This window comes from Vidua macroura, chromosome 8 (assembly GCF_024509145.1).
Source record: "Vidua macroura isolate BioBank_ID:100142 chromosome 8, ASM2450914v1, whole genome shotgun sequence".
In the NCBI taxonomy this organism is placed as follows: Eukaryota; Metazoa; Chordata; class Aves; order Passeriformes; family Viduidae; genus Vidua; species Vidua macroura.
The window spans coordinates 12336153-12359691 of NC_071578.1; the positions used below are offsets into that span (position 1 = coordinate 12336153).

At 44.5% G+C, this 23539-nt stretch overlaps 2 protein-coding genes across 8 annotated transcripts in view; one reads left to right on the top strand and one right to left on the bottom strand.

Moving 5' to 3' along the window:
• The window catches only part of SH3PXD2A (SH3 and PX domains 2A), a 248293-nt gene extending 230885 nt beyond the window's left edge, over positions 1 to 17408 (top strand). For all 3 annotated transcript variants that reach the window (XM_053983427.1, XM_053983428.1, XM_053983430.1), the window contains 4 exons: positions 121 to 455; positions 1320 to 1369; positions 3472 to 3591; positions 3723 to 17408. In XM_053983427.1, coding sequence (XP_053839402.1) covers positions 121 to 455; positions 1320 to 1369; positions 3472 to 3591; positions 3723 to 5618 — 2401 coding nt within the window. In that variant the 3' untranslated portion in view covers positions 5619 to 17408. The remainder of the gene's footprint in view (positions 1 to 120; positions 456 to 1319; positions 1370 to 3471; positions 3592 to 3722) is intronic.
• Positions 17409 to 20203: 2795 nt separating this feature from the next.
• Positions 20204 to 23539, bottom strand: part of NEURL1 (neuralized E3 ubiquitin protein ligase 1) — a 144960-nt gene continuing 141624 nt past the window's right edge. For all 5 annotated transcript variants that reach the window (XM_053984304.1, XM_053984309.1, XM_053984308.1 and 2 more), the window contains one exon: positions 20204 to 23135. In XM_053984304.1, coding sequence (XP_053840279.1) covers positions 22894 to 23135 — 242 coding nt within the window. In that variant the 3' untranslated portion in view covers positions 20204 to 22893. The remainder of the gene's footprint in view (positions 23136 to 23539) is intronic.

Consider the following 23539-nt stretch of genomic DNA (forward strand, 5'->3'; position numbering starts at 1 on the left):
TGGTGGAGAACTGCAAACTTTGTTTGATGTTTTCATCCATCATTTTTGCTTTAGCTGTTTTACCTGAAATGCGTGAGAAAGCTGTGTTTGATGTGATGGTGTTTCCTTTCGCCTCTCCAGGTATCTGGGCAAAGAAGGCTGGGCCCCAGCTTCATATCTGAAGAAGGCTAAAGATGATCTTCCATCTAGGAAAAAGAACTTAACTGGGCCAGTGGAAATCATAGGAAACATCATGGAGATCAGTAACCTGCTGAACAAGAAATCATCTACTGACAAGGAAGCTCAAGGAGAAAACGAGTCTGCAGAAACTCACATCACCAAGAAGGAAATCAGTTTGCCCATCCTGTGCAATGACTCTAATGGCAATGCTATGATGACTGCAGACAAACAGGCTTCCAAACTGGCCCAGGGATCCCCAGCCATAGCAAGGATAGCACCACAAAGAGCTCAAATAAGTAAGGCAGTAAAGTAGTCTGGGTTTTCACAAGGTTGCGATGAATTCTTGTTCTCTACCTTTCAGGGCTGGCATTGCCTGTCAGCCAAGGTCCCACATGTCATGGCCTTACAGCCAAGTCCACAAAAACAGAGCTTTGCATAGCCTGTAGATGTATCAAGAGGAACTCTAGAATGTGGTCCTTCACTAGTAGTGATAAAATTTAACTTCACTTTATACACAGGCTGTCTGGTGGTTCTTTATCTTAGCCTGCATGTGTTTACTTTGTTAATCTTTCCAAAGAATACTTTTTTTTTCCTTTTGAATGCTCTAAAATGTGCCCTTCTACCCCAGAAATGTAGATAATGTGATAGCATGTTCAAGTTGAGGAGACCACCTGTGTCTTCTCTTGCATTTGTTCTGCTGTTTTCCTGGGGACAAGTTGCTATGATGTTTTTACTACTTCATCTGCGAAATGCGGATGCTGATGCTATTCTGTGTAAGGAATAGCAAAATTCTAGGCGAGAGGACAATGTGAGTGTTTAGTGAATTACTTCTACTGGGGGTGGAGAGAAATAGGTATTAGCCAGTCCTTTGTTGGCCAGTCTCCAATGGAGCTGGTCAGTTCCAGCAGAAAATACAATGCACTGCTTTCTGGCAGTGATTTCCTCTTAAATTTGCTGGCTTAGCAGAGATGAATAGCTAAGCTACCTTGGTATTTCTAATATACCCTCACAGTTTCCTATCTTGTTTCATAGAGATGCCTTAAATATTGCAAATACTGACTTCTATTCTCACACTGTGTAACAGCAGAGAGCTGCTGAAAAATGTGTTTAGCAGTACTTGTGAAGTTAAATAAACTTTCACTGTTCCATTTCCTGCTCAGGTTCTCCAAATCTAAGAACAAGGCCACCCCCACGAAGAGAGTCCAGTCTGGTGTGTATTGGTTTATGGTTTATCTTAGCAGTGGGTAGGTGTCTGGGTGCTTTGTGAGACTTTGTGCAGCTGTACAAGGTGGGAGGGATCCTTTATTTGCATGCCTGTTCATTTCATTGTTTAAGTGTTGAGCAGACCTCAGGGCATCCTAATGATAAATCATGTTTTCTGTTATTCAAAATGTTGCCCCAACTAATCAAGTCTGAAGGGAGAATAGGATAAAGCTGCTGTGTTCTGTGCATGAGCATTAAAACTTGTTTGGCTAACTCAGAAGGTTTAAATATCTTCTGGGTGTCTTTAGCCCAGACTGAAATTTCTGACCTTCTTTTGTCTTAAGCAACTGGGAACGTGTCCCCTCTTTCCATTGCTGCCCCCTTTCAGGTGGCTAGGCTTCACTCTTGTGCATGTTTAAAGTGGCTCAGAATTCTGTGGAAGGATGTGTGCTACAGGAATGAGACCCCCTATGATTTCTTATCCCCAAAGCTAGAATCCTGGAAGTTTGTACCAATTTGAGGTTAGAACTGTCATCTTCAATAGGAACTAGTTAGTAGTGTATTTATACAAAAAGTCATGCTAATAGCTTGTTTATCTAGGCAATACATAGTGTTTAATCTTCGCTGTACCCTTTATGAGCCGTATGCGACTTGTAATTTTTCTGTCACCAGAGAGGCTTCTTAACAAACTACATGAATAGCATATTACCATTTTCTTCCCATTTTTCTTTGCATTATTTTCAATTAGACTTTGTTTTGGCAAGACTATGACACTTAATCCCATGCTAAAAATAACTCTGATATTATATGTGAAACCCTGAGCACATCTGCTGTTTTCAATTATCTTCTTTTAATCCAAACCATCCTATTATCTGAAGGCATTTTATTATGCTGTGCTTCTGCTGTATTTCAGCATTTATAGTGCAGGAACATCCAATTATAACATTGTTAGACATGGTTCCTAAGGTGCAGAGATGCATTCTCTGTGATATGCCACATGCTGTGCGTGATGAAACATCAACTGTTAGTTACAGAAAGGGTATCATAGAAATAGAGGAGCAGGAGAATAAAGCACAGTATGTGATATGCCCTTCTCCCATTGATGGCTCAGGATCATTTTGTGTCTTTGTCTGTCCTGTGTTTGTCTGTGGATGCTCTGACCTATGCTCTGACCTATGTTCTTTCACAGAACCCTAAGTAGTGAAGTGTAGAAGCTGTGTAGCTTCACCTAGCTGCCCTGCAGATGAGCAGTGTGCTCAGCTTTCAATATTGAAATTCCTAAAAGGACCCTTTTCCCATTTATCACCTTAGAAAATAATTGTAGTAAATTCTAAAATGTGGCAGCTTAATGTAAAGGCACTTAGCTTTTAGAGGAGTCTGCTATGCTGCCAAAATGGCTGTAAATAGCCGTGTCCCATTTCTCATAGAGCCTTTACGAGGGTTGTGTTGGGACTAAGTAGAGGTTCTGGGTCTGTTATGGGGAGGAACTGGAATTGTTTTGATCAAGCAGTAAAGTCCTTCCCTTCTAGCACTTTAGTTGGGCAAAGCTAGGGGAGTCTATGATTTATCCTTGTTTCTTGCTACAAGAGATGCCTATTAGCTCATATCCTTCACTAATTCAGATTGTTTAAAAAGTCCAGCAGCAGACACAGAGCGGCAATTCATTTGGATTACGTTTTAAGATAATGTATTTAATGATAGGCAGAATCTGTTAGGGGTCTGTTGCAATGCAATTTTCTGCAGTTGTGGCATGTCATCCAGAGCTTGGTCTTTTTGGACAAAATCTGAGTGTAAATGGGCTGCTCTTAGTGTGACTGCAGTGGCAGCTCACACTTCATCACCCACAAGTACATTTTACTATTCAGATAAAGATTATTACAGTTTTAATAGTTGGTGCAGGTGGCATGAACAGTGCATATGTTGAAAGGCTTTTCTCTTGTAGCCCATATCAATACATCAGCTCCTGCTCTGGAGAACTGAGCAGTTAGTGTTAGGAAGTAGCACAGGAAGAAGGAAGAGTCGTAGTGAATAAAAGCAATTCTTTTTCATACTGCTGTTTAGCTGACTGTTTCTTTGGTTTAAATGAACAAAGCATCCTATTTGCCATAGGGTTTTCAGTTACCCAAGCCACCAGAGCCACCCTCCGTGGAAGTGGAATATTACACCATTGCTGAATTCCAGTCATGCATCTCTGATGGCATAAGCTTTCGTGGAGGACAAAAAGCAGAGGTGAGCATTAACAGTGTATCTGGAAAATTTGTAATATTTATCTGTTGCATGGGAGTGGATTGGAAGGGGAGGAGTAGGAAGCACTGAGTTGATATTTTTGTCTAAGTAACATGTTCCTTGTTACCTCTTAGGTTATTGAAAAGAATTCTGGTGGCTGGTGGTATGTGCAGATTGGAGAGAAGGAAGGATGGGCTCCAGCATCTTACATTGACAAGAGAAAGAAACCGAATTTGAACAGAAGAACCAGTACTTTAACCCGCCCAAAGGTTCCTCCCCCAGCACCTCCCAGTAAACCAAAGGACTCTGAAGAAGGAACAACTCCTGGAGCAGTTTCTTCAGCAGATACCCAGGACTCTCCCCACAAGCTGAAATATGAAGAACCTGAGTATGATGTACCTGCCTTTGGCTTTGACTCGGAGTGTGAAGTGAGTGAAAGTCACCATGAAGAGGGCACTCCTGAAAAACGACTGTTTCAGCCCCTCAAGCCCTCACCTGTGTCATCACTTCAGAAAGCTAAGTTCAAAGTAGGAGAGTCTTCAGAAGAAGTTGCTCATGAAGAAGAAACCATCTATGAGAACGAGGGGTTCAGGCGTTATGTAGAAGATGCTTTGTCCAACAAGGAATCTAGTGGGGATTCTGATTCTCAGAAAAGCTCGTCTCTGTCCCTGATCCAAAGGAATTCCCCATGTTCCAGCTCTCCTAAATCATCACTCGCGAAGCTCAAGACAGACAAAAGCATTCAGCCTGATCTTGGAAAATGTCACTATTCCAGAAGTGAGGAGACAAAACCAAGATCAGCTTCAGATGTCGGCTTATGTAGTGTGCCAAGAACAGGCATGAAGAAAGATCCCGGGCAGAGTCCTTCCATCAGAGCAAAGCCAATTGTTAGGCCCAAACCCTTCCTGAACAAGGCAGACTCTCAGAGCCAAGAAAAGATGGATATTAGCACTTTAAGGCGTCAGTTGAGGCCAACTGGGCAGCTCAGAGGTGGACTCAAAGGTTCAAGAAGTGAAGAGTCTGCGAGCCCCCCCCGCACAGCTTCTGAGAACCAGGATGACCCTGTTCGGAGAAGCTCCGCTGATCTCATCACAGCTCCTTCCCGTGGCGTCTTCTGCTCCAGCCGTACTGCCAAAACTGAGCAAGAAAATGACTCCAGGTGTTTCTATGTGACCACTGACTCATACCAAAAGGTACAGGATTCTGAAATTTGCTTCCCAGCAGGAGTAGAAGTGGAAGTGCTGGAAAAGCAAGCCAGTGGATGGTGGTACCTGAAGTATGGAGACATGGAAGGCTGGGCTCCTTCCCATTATTTGGCTCTCCCTGCTAACCAGCGAGAAACTACATCAGCAGAGACTGATTCATCTTTTGCCAGGAACAGGAAAAACGAAAACAAGTCAAACAGTTTGGAGAAGATAGAGAAGAGGGTTCAGGCTTTGAACACCATTAACCAGAGCAAACGTGCAACACCACCCATCCCAAGCAAACCTCCTGGTGGCTTTTCAAAAGCATCAGGGCCAGTTAAAATGAGGAATGGTGTGAGGCAACTTGCTGTTCGTCCGCAGTCAGTGTTTGTGTCTCCACCACCAAAGGACAGCAACCTGTCATGCTCCTTGCGCAGAAACGAGTCTTTAACAACTACAGATCAACTTAGGACCGTCCGTCGGAATTCCTCCTTCAGCAACGCGTGGTCACAGCCTGGTGACACAAAGGGAAAGCAGCCAGAGCGGCTGGGCACAGAGAGCTCTGAGACCACCTCCAACCTCCCCACGCAGAGGAATGGGATCCCTGTGTCCACAGTCAGGCCAAAGCCCATTGAGAAATCCCAGTTCATCCACAACAATCTCAAGGACATCTATGTTTCCATTGCAGACTATGAAGGGGATGAGGAGACTGCGGGGTTTCAGGAAGGTGTCTGCATGGAGGTCCTTGAAAGGAACCCAAACGGCTGGTGGTACTGCCAGATAATGAATGGTGTGAAGCCATTCAAAGGCTGGGTGCCCTCAAATTATTTGGAGAAAAAGAACTAATGTTGCAATGTCTTTAACCTCCCTAATTTATACTGTTCCTGCTGTGTACATGTGGAAAAAACAATTGCTACACAAAAAGACGTTTCCCTGTGCTCCAGTTTGTACAAAGGAGTCTATATGAGGACAAATCTGCCATGTTCTGGAGAGGTTTGTGGGGTTTACATGTTGTAAACTACAAGGAAGATGCAGCATAGTCAAATGCCTTTTTGTGAAGTTGTTAATAATCTTGTATGTGTAACAGGGTATGACTTCCCATCCTTCCCATTATAGATAGGAAACCAAATGTGTGCCTTTTGTGAGAGAAATACACATGCATCTACCTGGGGAGTTCTGTGCCAAACTGTTTTAGAATCCTGGCTCCCTTTCTCCTCATTTTTGTCAATACGTGGAATACCCAAGAATTTTGAATGCTTTTCCACAACTTACAGTGAGAAGCAAATGAAAGTTTCTGAAACACAGAGGGACTCTAATCCTTTGGAGATGTTCACTTTTTTTAAACTATACTCAACAGTTGGTAGGTCCAGAGTTGGAGCCTTTTCATCGTGGAGAGTTTTGGTCTCTGACTTCAGTGTTGTTATGGATAACTCACCAGAAAAGGCCATTAGGTGGTGTGGGTTGAGAGCTTTTTGTTTCCTTTCATTCTGTCTTGTTCTTTGAGTTGGGATTCAGGTGTTCAAGGGCAGTGATGCCTACTGGTGCTTGTAAAAACAAACCTACAAACCCTTTGCTTAAACACGTCTGTTACTGTGTAGGCTTCATGTTTGGTTTTGTGCCTGACTCCTGCCAGGTGACACTGGTTGATTCTCTTCCCAGAGTTGGGTTTCTCAAAAGTTGTCAAAGTCAACAAAGTCCCTTAAGACACTAAAGACAAAGCTGTCAGATGTGTTAATTCTTGTTTTGCCCTCTGGGCCAAATCCAAGGGTGCTGACTGCTGGCAGGACCCACCAAGATATTAGTGACAAAAATTATGTAACCTTCTGCAACATCAGTGTTTACAATGAGTGGGGAAAAAAAAGCCATCAAACTCAGTCTGCACATAATTTGTATATTTTTGGGGAATTGCTTTTGTGTTTTGTTTTTGTCCTTTCTGTGCATTCTGGGTTTACTGTACTTTCTTTGTGTGTGTGTCTGGTTTTACCAGAAAAGACTTAAAACTGAAGTAGGAGCCAAATATGTGCTTCTGTTCCCACTTGAATCCAAAGAGTACATTTGTACTGGAAGGTGGGCCTGGGCTTCTCAGGCTCAGAGATTTAATATCAAAGCAATTTGGTCTACAACACATCTAACCAGGAATCTGCCTCTTCAGTTCTGTTTGCTTTTCGTAACTAATGTTTTGAAATGTGGCACACGGTGTGGGTGGTGTGGGAAATGGAAGAGGTACCCATTGGAAGAGGCTAGGAATATGGAGTTATTAGTGAGGTAGCCTTGTACCATAAATATAGTTTACTAAATCCCTACTGTGCTTAAGGAAGTCATGCTTGGGGGTTTTCTTAAATGGCCTTGTTAATCACTCAAGATCAATATCTAATTCCTTTAAATAATAGGCAGCATTGTAAATCTGTTCTAAGCGGGGGTGGGGGTACCAGAAGACCATTTCACTACTGTTTTACACAAAGCATTGCATGTCCTTTTTTCCACCAGAGTTTCATACTGATTTGGCTTGGAAGTTAAAAGTTATAAAGGCTTCAAAATAGCTGGGATCAAGGGGCTGAGTAAAACAGCACAAGTCCATATATTACTGGGGATGTTTCACTGCCAAAAAAAATAGGAAATTTATACGTTGTTCTGTCTTTTTCCTGTTTTTTCCTTTTTTTTCTTTTCTTTTTTTTTTTTTTTTTTTTTTTTTCTTTTTGTGTGTGTGTGTGTGTGGTTTGGGGGTTTTATTAATTTCCATGATAACACTGAGAGAGTTGCTTACAGCTAACGTGGCTGATGTCCTTCCGGTAGCTGAAACAACATCCAGGTGCCACAACTACAGGCTGCAAACAGTGCTGTGGTTTGAGCAGCTCTCTGTGTGCAGGTGGGGAGGGGAGGCTGTTTGTTTGGGATCCCTTTAAATTGTGGTGGCAGGAGAAGGAGGTGTAACTGCACAACAGCTCATATCCCAGTGCAGGGTCCTCTTTGTACGTTGATATCTCACCATACAATGTGTAAGTGTATGTCCAGTTAGCTTCATCTCACTGGATGTGTATCTGAGACATTGTGGCCCTGTCTCTCATACTTCTCCCCATGTTTAGTTGTACTAATATGGTAGCAGCCATAAAAGACTGCTGGAGCTGTTGTGAGATTATAATAGAAGTATTATATTCTTCTGCTGGACAGTATTAAATAGAGCAATACATAGAGTTATCTGCTAGATTGCAGTACTAATAGTAGTGACTTAGTGATTCGTATTAATGTTATGATTTATTTTAACAATAATGATGCGGAAGTGGTTCATTATTTTGAATTAATGCACTTTAACAATAAAAGAAACCAAAATGGAAGCCAATGCAGAGAACTAAGTGCATTATTTAAAGGTGCAGTATATAATTATCATTTTCTTGAAGCACATATTTATTAAGAATTAACTTATTATTTAAAATATTCTAAAGTTTTGTTTAAAGACATTCCCACTACGTCATCTCTTTGGGGGGATGTGAAGCACAGCTCCCAGATCTTCTGCATTGAGCCACTGAATTCTCTGAGTACGGTATGGCCTGACACAAGCCCCTATCCAAGGAGGGAAGAGCAGCAAGGAGACAGAAGAGCCCAGACTACTGGAAATACTCACATTTGCCTCCAGCAAAGCCAAGTCCTGGGCACCTCTGAACTGCAGGAGTCCTTGCAGGGTGTGGGGTGACACAGGTGTTTTTGGCAGACAGTTCCAGTGCCTGTCTGCCATGTGCCTTGCATAGGGCTGGCCCCAGTTGGATGCAAGTTCTCCGTGAGGCTCAGGTTAGGAGGCTTCAGGATCTGCCTGAGACAGACGTCTGTCTGTCCCACAGCTCCTGTTCCATCTTGCTGGCTTGCTTCTCTGGCTCTGGCTTTTACAGGGAGGTGGTTTGCAGTGCTCCAGGCAGGGCAGGGTGGCACAGCGTGAGGCTGCCTGCAGTATTGCCAGGGTTTTCTCACACAGCAGCTCCGTGGCTCAGTTGCTGCTTTATCTCTTATATCTCAAAGACTTCACACCCTCCTGAGGAGAGGCCAGACCCTGTAGATGGGCTGCAGAGCCACACTTGAGGCCTCCCTCTGCCCTCACCTGTACCAGCAACGAGGATGGGGTGCACATGCCCTACTTGGTGCCAGAAATTATTGTTGGCATGGTGGCTTCCATCCTGGTGGAAAAGCATCCATTTGGGCTTCCCTTCACTTGGTAGTTGTTTTGGCTGCTTGTGTTTAAAAGGGCACTTTTAAAACAAATACTCCCAATGCAATTTTTCCCACTCCTGTCTTACCATTGTCATAGCATCTCTCACTGAGGTGTGATATTTTCAACTGAGAGATATCAGGAAAACAATTTTTTTTTTCCATTAGCGAGCAGCTAGTTTTGGTCAGTTCTACTGATACTCAAAATAGCCAGCCCTTCACTCTTAGCTGTGAAATAGAGGGAAAGGCCTTAAGCTACATCAGAAAAGCTGACTGCAGGGCAGGAAAACCTGGCAGAGTACTCAGAGGACAGTATAGCGCTAGAAGTGTTTTAGCTCTTTTCTAAAAATGTTAACATCGCCTTTTATTTCTAAATTTGTCAGAACTGACACTGGATCAAGAGCAATATTTAAATGTAATGTAGACCTCAGTGAACACTCAATGCAGAAATCAATAGTACTGTTTAAATTTCTCTTTCTGGTTTATTCCTGAACCAGATTGTTAAGAGGAAGAGTCTGCAGGGCTTGAGCAAAGCCATTTGCAGCTGAAGGGGGCCCTCCTCTGGGGGGTGAGGCAGCTGCTCGTGCTGTCTTGCTCTCACCCACTCTCTGTATTTTTCAAAAAGTCTTGAATTTGGACCAGCAGCAGTTCCAAACTCCAATGCCAGAGAACAAAATTGAAGAATGTGAAAATTGTGTCTTGCTGTATACTGCAACTTTAATAATAATGAGCACTTCTGAGTTCGTTATTGAGGTTTATATAATGCCTGAAAAGTTTATTTGCTGGTTTCCCTTGTCTCCCCTTTCAAAACACTTTCTCATAATAGCAAGAGTCATGCATTTTGTTAGGAGTCCTTCCCCATGGGAGGCAATTCCCATTCATTGTTTTAGCTGTCACCCCATGCAATGGGTGAGTGTAGTCCTATGTACCAGTCCTTTGCAAGCCACACCTTTCAAGATAAAAGAGATGATGAGCACATGTTGGGGTACTTAATTGATGTGTCAAGAGGAAGTTTTTTAATTGATGTATTCAGTAGTAGCAAATACACAATAAGGAAAGATTGTAATTGTCTCGCAGCTAGACTCTACAAAATGGAAATTCACATCTGCATGGGTATAGCTAAAAAATGCATTTGTCCCTCGTGGATGTGTAACCCAAAGACTCCTTCCATTATGATGCTATAAAGTTTGACGAAGGCATTATATAATCGTTTTCATCACTTTCAGATCTTAATGAATCATATTTTATTGTAATATATATTCATTGCTTTCCTCAGTTAAAAAGAAAGTTACTGCTTTTATCTTATATGAAAAACAAGGGAATTTGATAAAGCATTCATTATTTTCATATTACTAGTATTAACAGAATAGAACTAGAACTATTTAATTTTAGATCTTCATAGCTAGCTTGTTAATAACTCATATCTTCCTGTGTTGTATCCTACTATTTTTTCTATTTTTTCCCAAATATTCTGCATTCTTGAGAAAAAGCAAATCCAATGAGTGGATAAGTGCAATATTCATAGAATAAACAGGCCCCTCATCCAGGACTTGGAGTGGAACGTGCAGTGTGAAATGTTTGCAATTCTCTATTCATGCACTCTTAGGGAAGGGGAAATGCAGGGGAGGGGGCATCTGGATGAAAACAGGACTGTTGGGTATGTAGAGACTGACAGCTGGGGTGGCTTGGGTTGGGAATGGCTGCTTTTCATAAACAAGTATCACCTGTTAGTGGAAATATAAGGATTATGCAGCATTTTGCCAGGATTATGTATAGAATGTACATTAACATCCTTATCAATACAGGACTTCTGAGCTATGCTTGAAACACTCTGTATGTCACCCATGCATGATTTTGTCTTCTGGTCTGTCTCTGCTGGTTACGTCCTCTGTTGCACTTCAGATTTGGTGGTAGCTTCAGAAGGGAAAATAATTCTGCTGGTGCAGTCCCAAGTTTGGCTACTGCATTGTTACTTGTATTTATTGCAAGCGCTATGGGAATATTATTACAGGTCCTTACTTTTCTGTCCTTATTTTTAACCTAAGAAGAAAAAGTCTCCCTTTTATCTGGGTTGATTCTCACCTGCAGAATTTCACAGATGTTTTGAATATTGAATTCATATGTCTTGGCTTGCAAAGGTAGATCTCTCAGGTCCTAAATAAATTTGGGCAAAACTTTGCTCTTCAAAAGAGGTATTGTCTTAAATTCTATTTGAATGGAAGGAGAACTTCCATCCGTCAAAAATAATGTGACTTTACAGGTAGCAGCAAAATCTACTACCTTTGAAAAACTGGACTATTTTTGTAAGGTGCAAGAGAAATGTGAAAGCCAGAGCACTTGCCTCTCTGAGCTCTGGAAAGTACGTCTCCTGTGGCTCTAGTTCATTACTCTGGAGAGGAGGTGTACCTCAGTTTTCTGCTTTATTTTTGTCCTGCTGTTCTTAAGTTTGTCAAAAAGCCTTAATATTACCAGCAACCTTTGCATTCAAACAGAAAAATGGAATTCTGCAGCTGTACTGAAATAGTATCAAACGTGATTTTGGAAAACCTCTAATACTTTACCAATTAGGAATCTGGTTTTGAGGAGCCAGCTTAATTCTTTCACATGCTCTTGTCTAAACTGGCGAGAAGCCTATGAGCATCGGTAGAGTTAACACTGACAGAAGACCCTTGTGGGTGCTCAGCATGGACCGTTCTCAGCACAAGCAAGCTCTGTGCATTCTGTTCCTACACCTCCAAAGGGTGCACAGGACTGCTTAGCCTTGGTGCTGCTCTGCCATGATCCACTGTGCTGCAAATCTTGCAGTGCTTTAAAACCAGCTGGAGCTTTGCTGCTATTTGCTGGTGCTTTTCCGTCACCAGCAGCTCCTTCTCTGTCAGCTTCAGATGCTATTTAGCCATGTAGTGAAGTGCTGTGTATCAGTGCAGTGTTTGATAGCTGCCAACAGTACCAGTCTGATGGTCTGAGAGCATATGTTTGTCTAAGTTATTTTGTTTTCATTTGCTTTTTGTTGCTTGCTAGAAGCAGGGACCAGCACTGCGATGATGCATGGGGAATGTGTCCGCACACTTGAACTGTTTGATGGCCTCTGCTAACGCTGCCCAGTGCTTGTGTTGCTCTTTCTCTCCCTCTCTGCTGTTCAGTAGTCGTGTCTGTTGTGTGTGTCTGTAATTTTCAAATAAAGTACTGTATGTAAGGCCGGATCCAGAAGCCCCCAGTCAGCTGACTTTGGGTTGGGATGTAGGTTGCTGTTGCTGCTTTTCCTCCTCCATCTTAGACCAAATTTGGAGCAAAGCACAGGTGTCTGTAAAAAGTCACCCATAACTCTACTTTGGGGTGTCAGTTTTGCAGGGTGTGCCAAGGGTGGAATGAGGAGATCTTTTCTCTTGGGTGCCCTTGCATCAGGGCCAGGACTCCGCAGCAATTCCTGGAGCGGAAGCTGCGCCGCACTGCGTGCGGACATGGCTGGCATAGTCAGAACAAATTTGTTTCCCCCATTTTATATTGTCAGGGCTGGGCTGGTCCCATCAACTATGTTCTTCATTTGTTCTTGCATCAAGGTAGTGTTGATTTTTAGTTGGAGAGTGCAATTTTTTTTTTGTTTGTGTTTGGGTTTTTATAAATAAATTTGGGTTAAAGCTTCACACTGGCGTTTTACAGACCTGTTCTTGTCAGCATAAGCCACTACTGTCCTGAGTTGAGACTCCTGTTTGTTACTGAATTAAAATTATGGGAATTATGTTGATCATTTGGAAAGAAATTATAAAAGAAATTAGAAGTAACTATATTGGCAGGGGGAGAGATAGATAAAATATGAGGAAAAAGATGTTTCTAATAAGGCCATGAATTATTTGGTCTGACACTGCAGGTGTTTTCTCTGTATAAATGGTTTAAATACATCACTGCTCTGTGACAGGATTTTTTGTTCTTGAGAAAAGTTGGTTTTTTTCAATCCCTAATATGCTATGATAATCTGTATCCTGAAGCCACCGATCCACCAAAAGAAGATAAACAGAGGTTATATGTGCTTGTTGTAGTTGAGGCAGTTTGTGTGTCTGGGAGTTTGCATGCACCGAGGTTCAGTTGGTGGAGTGGGCAAGCGTGGCTGTTCTAGACCTGTTCATGTTGGCAGGAACAACCCAGTGCTAATAGTGCTTCTGGAAAAATGTTGGCTTTGGTGACCTTTCCCTGATGATCAGGGTTATTAGGTTACAATGGTACCTGTCTTGGTCCCTGTTTGGTGGAGGAGAAAAACAGGTGGAAGGGAGAATCACTTGGCACTGTAAGAACTTTTTAAAATAGAACATTTAATATTTAGGTAAATATTTCAGGTTTCTCTAGATATTCCCCATCAAAGATGTTATTGACTCTGTACTTGATGACTGAAAGGTAAGCAACATGGCAGCATTCTCTGTGCAAACAGTTCTTTTGTTGGAGAGCTTGTTTTGTTGGAGAGCTTGTTCTTGAACTGCTTCTGGATCACCAGGGAAGTAGTAATAAATAAACAAAATCCCATCATCACTCTTGGGTGATGACTAGAGGGGCATTGAATTCTGTCCTGACTCTGGGTCCCCCGAACACATTAATTCGGTTTGTTTCTGTCCCCTTGAAGCAGGACAGAAAAGAATAGTGCAGTCACTGGAACTTAGCCTGGAGCAATTAGTAAACTAGAACAAATAAAAAAGAAAAGAAAAATAAATGTTTTAAAAAATGAAGTATTTCAGTGAATAGCTGATTTATCTGCTTCCTATCTTGGACTTTAAGGGAGGGAGGAAGTTAGTTCTGTTTCCAGTTGCTAGGAGGAATTTTTCTGTGTCGTGCTGAACAGGCTTGCTGAAAAGTCTTGCTCATTACTCATGATGAGCTCAAACCTGGAATATTGCAAAAGCAAAGCGTGTGTAGCATTACAATGACTTTTTTGTACTGAGGGTCCGAAGTGAGTGTTGTGGGGTCAGTAGTGTATAGAATAAGTGCATTTCTGCTGTCTGGCTGACTTGCACATGACATCAGTGCTGTTCCTTTATTGCAGATTTGATTGCAGACAGCAGTGCTTATTACTCTGCTAGCAGTGGTAAGGGAGAATCATGTAAATTAGCCTCCTCACTTAAGGCTCAATATCAAATGTCATGTCAAGAGAAGTCCTGCCAGCAGCTTGATTGATTGCTGCTTAGGCCAAAGTTCAGATGCAGGTAACTCCAGTGTTGAAAGCAGCTCAGATGGCTGTGTACATCTGTAGCTGTTTCCAGAGCTGTTAATCAGCCCAGATTATCTCTGCAAACCGCGGGTAGTGAGTTACTGGGAGCCTAAACCTGTTGGTGAAGGAAGGCTGAAATTTGTTTGAGCTATTGTGCTCCTCTGCATTAGCAGAGCAATGGCACATGTCTGTATTGGAAGCTCCTAGAGGGTTTGCTGTCTCAAAGTTTTAGTTGACCAAAAAAAAAAAAAAAAATGGATCTAGGCCTGGTCTAAGTGAAGTTTTGCAGTGGGTTTCTTGGGTGGTTGATGTTCTTCATGTGACCTTGAAAACTAGATGCTGTTGTCATTTCTGTGTTGGTGTAGAGCTCCATTTTTTAGTGGCTAGGTGGTGGGAATGTACCTGGTGGGAGCTTGGAATCTTGGGAGAGTATGTCGGTGACCAGAGATAGAGAAATGTGTGGCTGGTCTTAGTGTGTGTGTGGTCAAGTTGGTGACACTTTTTTGTCTTTTGTTTGTTTTGTTTTTAATATGGGAACCAATTTGTCTGTTCTGCTTTGGAAAAGGTCTAGAAGTTGGTGTAGTTTCTGTTGCAGTAAATATGAGAAGGAGTTAGCTGAGAGCTTTTTTTGTTTGTTTGTTTTTGGGGTTTTTTTTAAGAGAGTTTATGGGCAGGAGACCATTTAGTTTGTTTTGGGTTGCAAGTTAAGCTAAGAGAGGAAGAAAATGAGTCTGGGGAAATCCTTTTTTTGTGGTAACAGCTTTGGACCATATTTTGTTGTGGCCTCTGATCCAGCTCCACTGAAGGCAGTGGAATGAATATTGTTGATCATGTAGATGTTAAAGCTTTTGGTCATGAATTAATTCTTAAAGAGGTGACAGGTATCTTGACATTCACAGCATGTCATAACAAATGTGAGCTAGAGACAGAAATATTAACTGTAGCTTCAAGCATGGTTCAGTTTTTGTTTAATGAGCTTGAGATGCTGACCAGTTGGATAAAACTGTTTGCACAATGAACAACTCCTGCAAGGGTACAGATGTGCTTGAGTCTATGAGAGGTTTTCCTAGGAGAGGAAATCATATGCATGATAAAAAAAAAAAAAAGTTTAGCTTTCTCAGTCATCCCAGTAAAACTGAAATACAGGAAAGTGACACTTTCTGCACTTAACAGTATCTTTGCCATTGGTGGCAAGAGTTACTGTTAATGAGGGATTAGATACCCCAGTCTGTCTAAACTGGCACAAAACAGATCTTTTTGTGACCAGTCCCTGAGTCTGTGTGTAAGCATTTGTAAAGACTGGATGCAGATTACAGTACTAGTTAACAAAACAAGCAACGTTTTCTGTGGGCCAACATAAAAATGTATTAGCAGTGAGGAAAACACAGATCTCCTTTTTGCCAAATGACTGTCTAGAACTTTCCCTCAGGCTTCAGCACAAATCAGCTGGGACCTGTGAAGATTCAGCTGATACATGTGGTACTGGAGGCCTGTTTCTGTGACTGGGACAACAGAAGTGTGCCTTTATCCCAGCAAGAATTGATGGAATCATCATAGTACAATGTTTTCATTTGCTCTGGCTATGACAGTGGTGGGGGGAATGAGCTGTGAAAAGCATAAGATCCCCCTTAATCCAGATTCACAGAATTTACTAGACTGCAGTGCCCAGTCCAGAACTATTTCAGAGCTGTCCTCATGGCTGTGCCCTGTGTGGGACAGGGAATGCACTCAGAGGGACTGCCTTTCTCTCTGTGCCATGACCAACTTCTTGCTCAGAGAACTGCAAAACAATGTAAAGTCATTGAGGTTTGGGATTTTTCCCTAGAGCAGCGTGTTCTAAAGCAGTGAAGGAAAAACAAGTACTTGTTTGGGAAATTTTAATCACGTCTCTGTCTGTAAAGGTGGAAACTCAGTATGGGTCTCAACAGAGAATAAGAAACACCATCTGTCTTGGGCAATTGTACATGTGAAGATACAGAACAAAGATTCAGATTACTGTGCCTAAAAGTAGATCTCAGCATTTCTCTATAGGCATTTGTTAGAACTGTTGTTATTTTGGAACTGAACAGCATTTAATAATGTTAATCAGGACTGCTCAAAAATTCCTGCAGGAAAGGAAAAGACAATTTGAATTCTGGACACTTATAGGAGAGGGTATTGTAAGAAACATAAAATATTTCCAGGTGTTTTATGAACCTCATTTTTCTTCTAGGATTATCACAGGTCCTTGTGATTGTGTCCTGGCATACACTAGTGCTGTGGCACAGCAACTGGTCAGTGACACCTCTTTGCAAAAATTCAGAACCTTGCGTCTGATGGACGTGTGTGTATTGGAAAAGTTGAGCCTAAAAAGGCCTTGGAGTAGACTACAAGTGATAAAAGAACTCCTGATTTGCATGTTCCAGATCTGCTGAAATAACTTGCATTGAGGCAACTTCAGTTCCTTCCAGGCATCTGCCATCACCCACCCTGGCAGCTCACAGGTGCCACAGTCTGACAGGTGGTGGGGGGTGGCAAATGTCAGTGGAAAGGGAAATTCAGGATGCCTGCTGTCACTGCTCTCCCTGCTCCTCAGCCATGCCTGAAGTCAGAGCTCTGCTGGGCCAAAGCAGGACCAGACCCTTGGCACAGTGTTTGCCATGTCCCACAGGGCTCTGCCAAGCACTCTGAGTGATCTTTGCTCACCTGGGTGCTGCTGCCCAGCCAGGATGCTCCACCCTCCCTGTGTGCAGGACCCTGGGAGCTTGTGAGGGACTGCCAGAATTTGAGAAGTGTTTTCTCAGCGATATTACAAGTTCTTGCAATACGAACCTCTAATGTTTTCAAAGACTCAGGCAGAAAGGACTTGCTAAACAAACTGTACCTGTCATCTCCCAGTTCATTGATTGCTTGGACCAAAGGTGGTGCTAAATCTGATCTTTATTTGTAATATTTATATTTTGTTGGACTTTTTTTTTTTTAAGTGTTTGATAAAACAGATGCAGTGTCCTTCTTACATGAAAAATTTAGTCCCAGCTTGGGACATGTCAAAACTCCCTGGACCTTCAGGGCCCAGGATTGTTGCCTGTTACCATTTGAGCAGGCTTGCAGTGTTCGGGGGGAGGTGGGAAAAGGGTACTCTATCTTCAAATGCTTGCAGACTGTAAGAATTGACTTGTGATTTGTTTGTTTGTTTGTTTGTTGGTATTTTGTTTACAATGCCTCTTATGCCCTAAGGAAAAATAAATTTTTGACCTTTTTAATTGTGATCCAGTTGGTTTGTTTTGTTGGTTTTTTTTCTTCTAATTTTTTCAGTACTGTTTTGATTCCATTTGAATTCCACTGAAGTTATCTTTCTCAGAATAACTTGTAATTTGTGTGTTCATGCAATTGCAAATTTCATCTCAGGCTAAATGGATACAGGAACTTGTCTTGTTCCCTGCCTGAAGTTGTTACTGTATGCTGTATTTTTGTATTTTTTCTATTCCACAAAGTTTATGGAAAAATCACTTGAGCCCTCAAACATGAAGAATTTTAGTCTGTGTTGAGCAAGTTCTTAAGGTTTACAATACTCAAGGAAGGATGTTTTTTGGAGAAGGATAGGATCAAAATAAGAAGAAAAGCATATTTTTACAAAAGTAGTCCTTTGGTTTTGTGATTAGAGTTGCTCTGCAAGGTGGGATGAGCCCTGTGTACAGTCTGCAGAGCAGGTGGTGCTTGAACATGGGATACTAAGGTCTGATCCTGCAAGGTTTCTTGGCACTGCTGACTCCTCTTACCTGTCTTTGAAGGTTGGAGGCCCAAATAGCTCAACAAGTAGAAGGTCATTGCTGTGAAAGCAGCAGATGGGTAAAACTGAAGTTTCTGGTAATGGATCCCCTCTCCTTATGTAGGGACATCTCTTGGGGATGCCAAAGGCAGTGGATAAGGGGATATATTGGGTGAGGAGGTTATAACAAGGGATGTAATACAGAGGGATAACAAGGTTGGTTTTTAGCTCTTCAGTTCCCAGCCTGGCTGTAGATGTTCCTCTGTGCTGGCACATCGGTGGATGGTGCACAAGGAGTCCTGTTCGGGCACCCCAACTCTCTGAAGGATGCCAGGAATTGAATCTGATGCAGCACACAGTCCTGGGCACAAACGTAGTGTCAAGTGTGACTGGAAACTGTGCCCCCGCTTCCTTTGTGCTGAGTGAGCCAACCAGCTTTTTGGGCTGATGCAATTGCTATTTACTAATGTATCCCCTTGTACACTGTAATTCTGTCAACTGCTCACCTCTTGCCCATTTTTCTCGGAGAACCACTACCAGAATTGTGCTGCACTCAAGACTGAATTTTTCTGGTCCTACTTTAGTGTATGTGCAGTGTTTGTTAAAATCGATATCGGGAGGAGCGGCGGCTGAGCTCCGGGCTGGGCACTGGGCACCAGGTGGCGATGCCGGACCAGCGCTGCAGCTCCTGGACCACTTTTGGACATCCTCCCTCTCATCTTCCACCGCCTCCTTCTCGGCCCGCGGGCTGTGCCGCGGGCGGGACACCCCAGAACAGCCCTGCATGAAGCAGCGGGAGGGCCGCGCTGCTGGGCTACCCTCGCTGGGGAAGGTCAGTTCTGCACCACAGCTGGTCTGGGCGGAGAATAGTTTGGCGAAATGGCGAAACTACAGCTCTGGTTTGGATGTGGTGAGGGAGGGCAGGCAGGGTGACTCCAGCGATGCTCAGCAGATGAGGATGCAAAGCTCACTGGGGCTGTTGCAGGTGGCAGCTGCATGAGGGGCTGCACAGGCTGAGGCTGGCAGAGGGGAAACCTGGGGGATGTGCCATGGTCCCTCTTGCTGGTGCTAAGAAAGGAGAAGGTCTGAGTTTGGCGCAGAGCATTAGCACTTCACTCATCCTAATCTGTGGCAGTGCTTGGGCTCAGCACGTCCAGCAAGTCAGCGCTGCCGGTTTCTAGGGCATTCTGTGTTGTGCAACCCTGTCCCTTGCTCCTGAGGGAATGAGGAGGCTTTCCAGACCCACTAGAGGTCCTCCTGTCCCAGGGAAAGCAGGAGCTAGATCAGCTCTTGGAGGGCAGCACGCAGCTGTGCAGACTTGCCTTGTCCCAACAGCTGGGATCTCCTCAGGCTGGTGCTGGAGAAAGCTGGGTTGGAGAAATGGTTTTGCTTTACCCAGCCTGGAATGTTTCAGGCTACTGAGGAACTGTTAGAGTAGAATGGCTTCAACTGGAGAGGCTAAGGACACCACTCCTGAGATGTCCCAGGCCCGTGGCAGATGGAGTACTCCCGCTGAGGGAGAAGATGCCACCTTAAATATGTCCCGTGACAAGAGTGTGATCCAGATTGTCTCATCTGCTGAATAGTTAAACAAAGAGATGAGGAGAAAAATCTCACATTTGTTGTATTGTAGGTGTGCTCCTGAGCAGATACCTGCAGCAGAGGATTGGGTTTTGAGGGAACTGGCATGATCTCTGGAGAATCCAAATTCCCTTTGGGTCCTTGTGTCCCTTGCTACATACTCAGGAAGCATCTGCATCTTACCTCAGCATCTCACTAGGCCAGACCACAGATTGTCAGTGGGCCTTCTCAGCATGTTGCCCAGTTCAGGGCTGGGATGTTACTGCTCTGCCTCATCTTCAGCCACCCTACCTGCCCCTGCCTAGGCTGAGCAGCATGTCCTGGGTTTCCTCAGAGCACAAGCTCTTCCTTGTGCTGGTGGAGGGTGCTTTTTTGTGGTTACAGAAAAGACTGTAAACAAGGCAGTGAGAGTAAAGAAGCTGTGACTTCTCTCTAGGGAGGGCTTGAAGAAGCTCAGGAGTGTGGGGCCTAAACTTTCAGGAATGTGACTTACTTTATTCCTTACGTGTGTGTGGTGTCTGCCCAAGGGTATATTGATATCCACCTCCCAATGCCCTCCCATCCTCCAGAACTAAAGGAAAGCCTGAGATCTCTCTACCCAGCTCCCCCTAAGCAAGAGGCTCTCGTGCCACCCTTGCTTTTACCTCAGCCTCTCACTGTGCTGGCCATTGTTTTGCTGCTCTTATGAAGTGGGAAATACTCAGCCACCCATGCTGCTGCAGGATATCTAAATCAACTTTATTCACGATCACAGTTATCCAATTATTCACAATGAGTTTTTCTTGTCTTTAAACAGAACACAAAACATCTTAAAGTAAAGCAATGAAATGCAGATGACACAACACAGAGGTACATGGGAACCTACACCAGTCAAACAAAACAAAATATTAGGATTTTTGTTATTTTTACTGGTTTTGCTGGTTTTTTTTTTCCTCCCTGGACAGAGCCTTTTTCTCTTCCCTGCTTACAGCTGGAGGCCAGCCTATGCAGGGGTAGGACTGAACCCCAATTTTTGAACTCAGATGCTGGGGGAGCTTTCAGCTTCTCCTAACTCCTAGAGTTTGGTCCACAGTAAAACAAACACAGTTAATATATTAAAACACTCTCAATTCAAAAGGTGAAAAGGGAATTTACACCACTGCACTGGTACCCATGGATGGAATTTCTTGAAAAATAAAATTTACCCCTTGGCTTTCCCTGCATGGAGTGGGTCCCACTAGTGTGGTGAAGGCTCGGGAGGCTGCTTATTGCACGTTTCCCCACATCCACTATTTCATCAACACCTTCTTACCCCTTGGGTTCCTCCTTTTTGAAATCTTTGCACTGGAGTTTGTGTAACTACTGAAAAAGGCTCCCTGTGTGTGCTGGTCACAGTTGGAGCTGGCTGTGCGCCTGAGGACCAGCCATGCTCCTTGCAGGGCCACTCTGACTTCCCCCAGGTTGTGCCATCCGGCCTCCTCCTGCCCCTCAGTGAGGGCATCTGGGAATGGGAGCCATGAGCTCTGGAGCTTTTGACAGCTGGCCCGGGGGACAGGGCTGGGCTTGGGTTGTACATCAGAGGTATGCCAGGTAATAACACAATGTCACCCAGAGTATCAGCATTCAAGTTAGTGCTGCCTGCAGGGCAGGCTGGGGGGAGCTGCAGGCCCCTGGGTAGCCTGCAGTGATGGTGGCACCTTCAGAGAAAGGCTCTACAATGTGCTCCCCTGCGAGTAGTCTCTTTTTGCATCTCCTTGAGAGACAGAGCAAGGATGTGTTTTCCAGGTGTTTTTAGGATCAGCCTCTGCCAGTGTGGGTGGTGAAAACCCACCTGCTGCTGGGGGGTGGGGGAGGACATGATGTCCCCTGCAGCAAGTGCATAAATAGTGTTATCCCTACACTGTTCCCCCCTATCCCATCAATGGCCAAATGCTTGGGTGCAAGGAAAAGCTCAGCAGGAAGGGTGTGACTCCGTGGCCTTCCCTGGTCTGGTCAGATGGGTCATGTGGTGGGGGCAAACTCCACTGCCATGGCACCCTAGCCCTGACCCCCACTCAGGACCCAGACACAGTCCTTCCCTCCCCTGCAGCCTGGGAAGGCAGCAGGATGGGTTGGGGAGGCAGACAGCTCCTGCTGCTGCCAAGCCACACAGCCCAGACCCAAGGGCCAGCAGCCCTGGGTCACACCTGTGGCCATGGCAGAGCAGCAGTTGTTTGCATGGGAACCATGGGGGCCACCATTGTCCCTGCTGGGCTCAGCTGGGTTCCTGACTCAGGCAGGAGAGGAGGAGATTTGTTTAATAAACCAAAGCAAACCAAACTACTCAAGTTATTTTTCTCTCATTCCTTACTTCCTAGCACATAAGGACAGCCATGTCCTGCCGGTGTGGCTGTGAAGAGCTGAGTACCACCTGGCTGGTTTTGTCTTAAAGCACAGTGATAAAGTTACCAGTAAAGGTAACCCACAGATGTGTGGGTTTATACATTCTTCCCCGGTGAGGCTGGGGTTTTTCCTCACAAGTGCTGTCTGGATGGTAGGGGGAGAAAGGTGAGGGAGCTGTATCTCCCTCTCCCACAGGCCCACAGGAGCAGAGATGCTGCTGAATCCCTTGTGCTGCGTGAAGCCCACACACAGGTTGGTGGTGGTGGGGTTCGGGAGCCGCTCCTCATGCGACGGGGTGGTGACAGGAGGTGGCTGATGCTGCTGGGAGGGAGCAGAGCTGTCGCCGGTGTTTGTTGCCAAAACCACCATGAAAGCCTCTGTCAGAGAATGGCAATGGAGGAGTTGGGGACAGCCCTCAAGGGGCTGCCAAGGGTCTGCTCTTCTGTCTGCAGATATGGGGTGGGTGTTGCTTCACAAATCTTGGGTTCTTTTCTGCACTGGCTCCAGCCTCTCTGCTGTGAGTGTGCTCACTGCTCCTCCCTCGCTGGGTCAATGCTTGCCTTGCTCCATCCTTTCTAAGGAGCCTCCTCTGGTCAGGCTGGTTGTACACAGAAACACGTTGCTCATTTCTTCTCTTCTGCTAAGCTGTCTCTGCATGTGGGGTGCCTCTGGAAGGAGATGTGTAGCACTGAACCTTTTACCACCTGCTGTCTGTGCTAAAGAGTGGAGACTCCCCTCTGCTGTGCATGGTGTAGAAAGGGATGATTGCACCAGCTGGCATTTTTTGAGATAAAGTTTAAAATCCACAAGGGACAGTAGTCCATCGCAAATTCCCTGACACTGGAGTTCAGCCCCAGGGCTTGCTTGGGGGGTAGAAGAGCAGCATCTAAGCTTGTGTCATCTGTTGTCCATGGAAGAGGAGGTGAGGGTGGTGCTGGGTGATGGGTTTTGAATCTCCTGGGTGATGAATAAAGACCAAGGCCTGTGTTGTTTCACAGCCTCCTCCCCACGTGCCAGTCCCCACCACGGCATCTGCTGCTGCTCTAAGTGCTGCGGTATGTTTTGATGATATCTTTGATGGCCCGTCTGCAAATGGGGCAGCAGGCATTGGCCATCTTCTTGAGCTTCAGCCCACATGAATAGCAGAGACACATGTGTCCACATGAGTAAATGACTGTGTCTACCATATTCTCATAGCAGATGGTGCATTCATCTCCCCAGGGCCCTGAGACGGACGGGGAGATGGGTGACTCAGGCAAGCTGCCTGGAGAGTTGGGAGCTGTGCCTGCAACACAAAAAAAACCATGGTCACTCCTCTTGCTGACATCCCAAGGTAATTTCTGCCCTGCAGCCACAGAGGGAGGAGGGATGCCCCAGCAGAAATGCATGCTCCATGGACCAGGGTTCCTTCTGCAACATCTACTGTGGTCTGCTGCCCACGAGGAGCAAGCCAAGAGACAGCTGTTCCCATGCAACAAGGATTTGGTAAGTTACATATCCCACCATCAATGCCTTGGGGTCGTGCAGGTGTCTGGAGTTTTAAAAATGCTGCAGAACAGCCTACACTTTTTTACTGCGTGTGCATTTATCTAAGTATCACTGTACTTCATTGGCATGTTAGAAATAGCAATACTGTGTTTTATTGAAGGTGTGTGGAAGGAGAAAGGGGAGGCGTAGGCAGACCTTTAG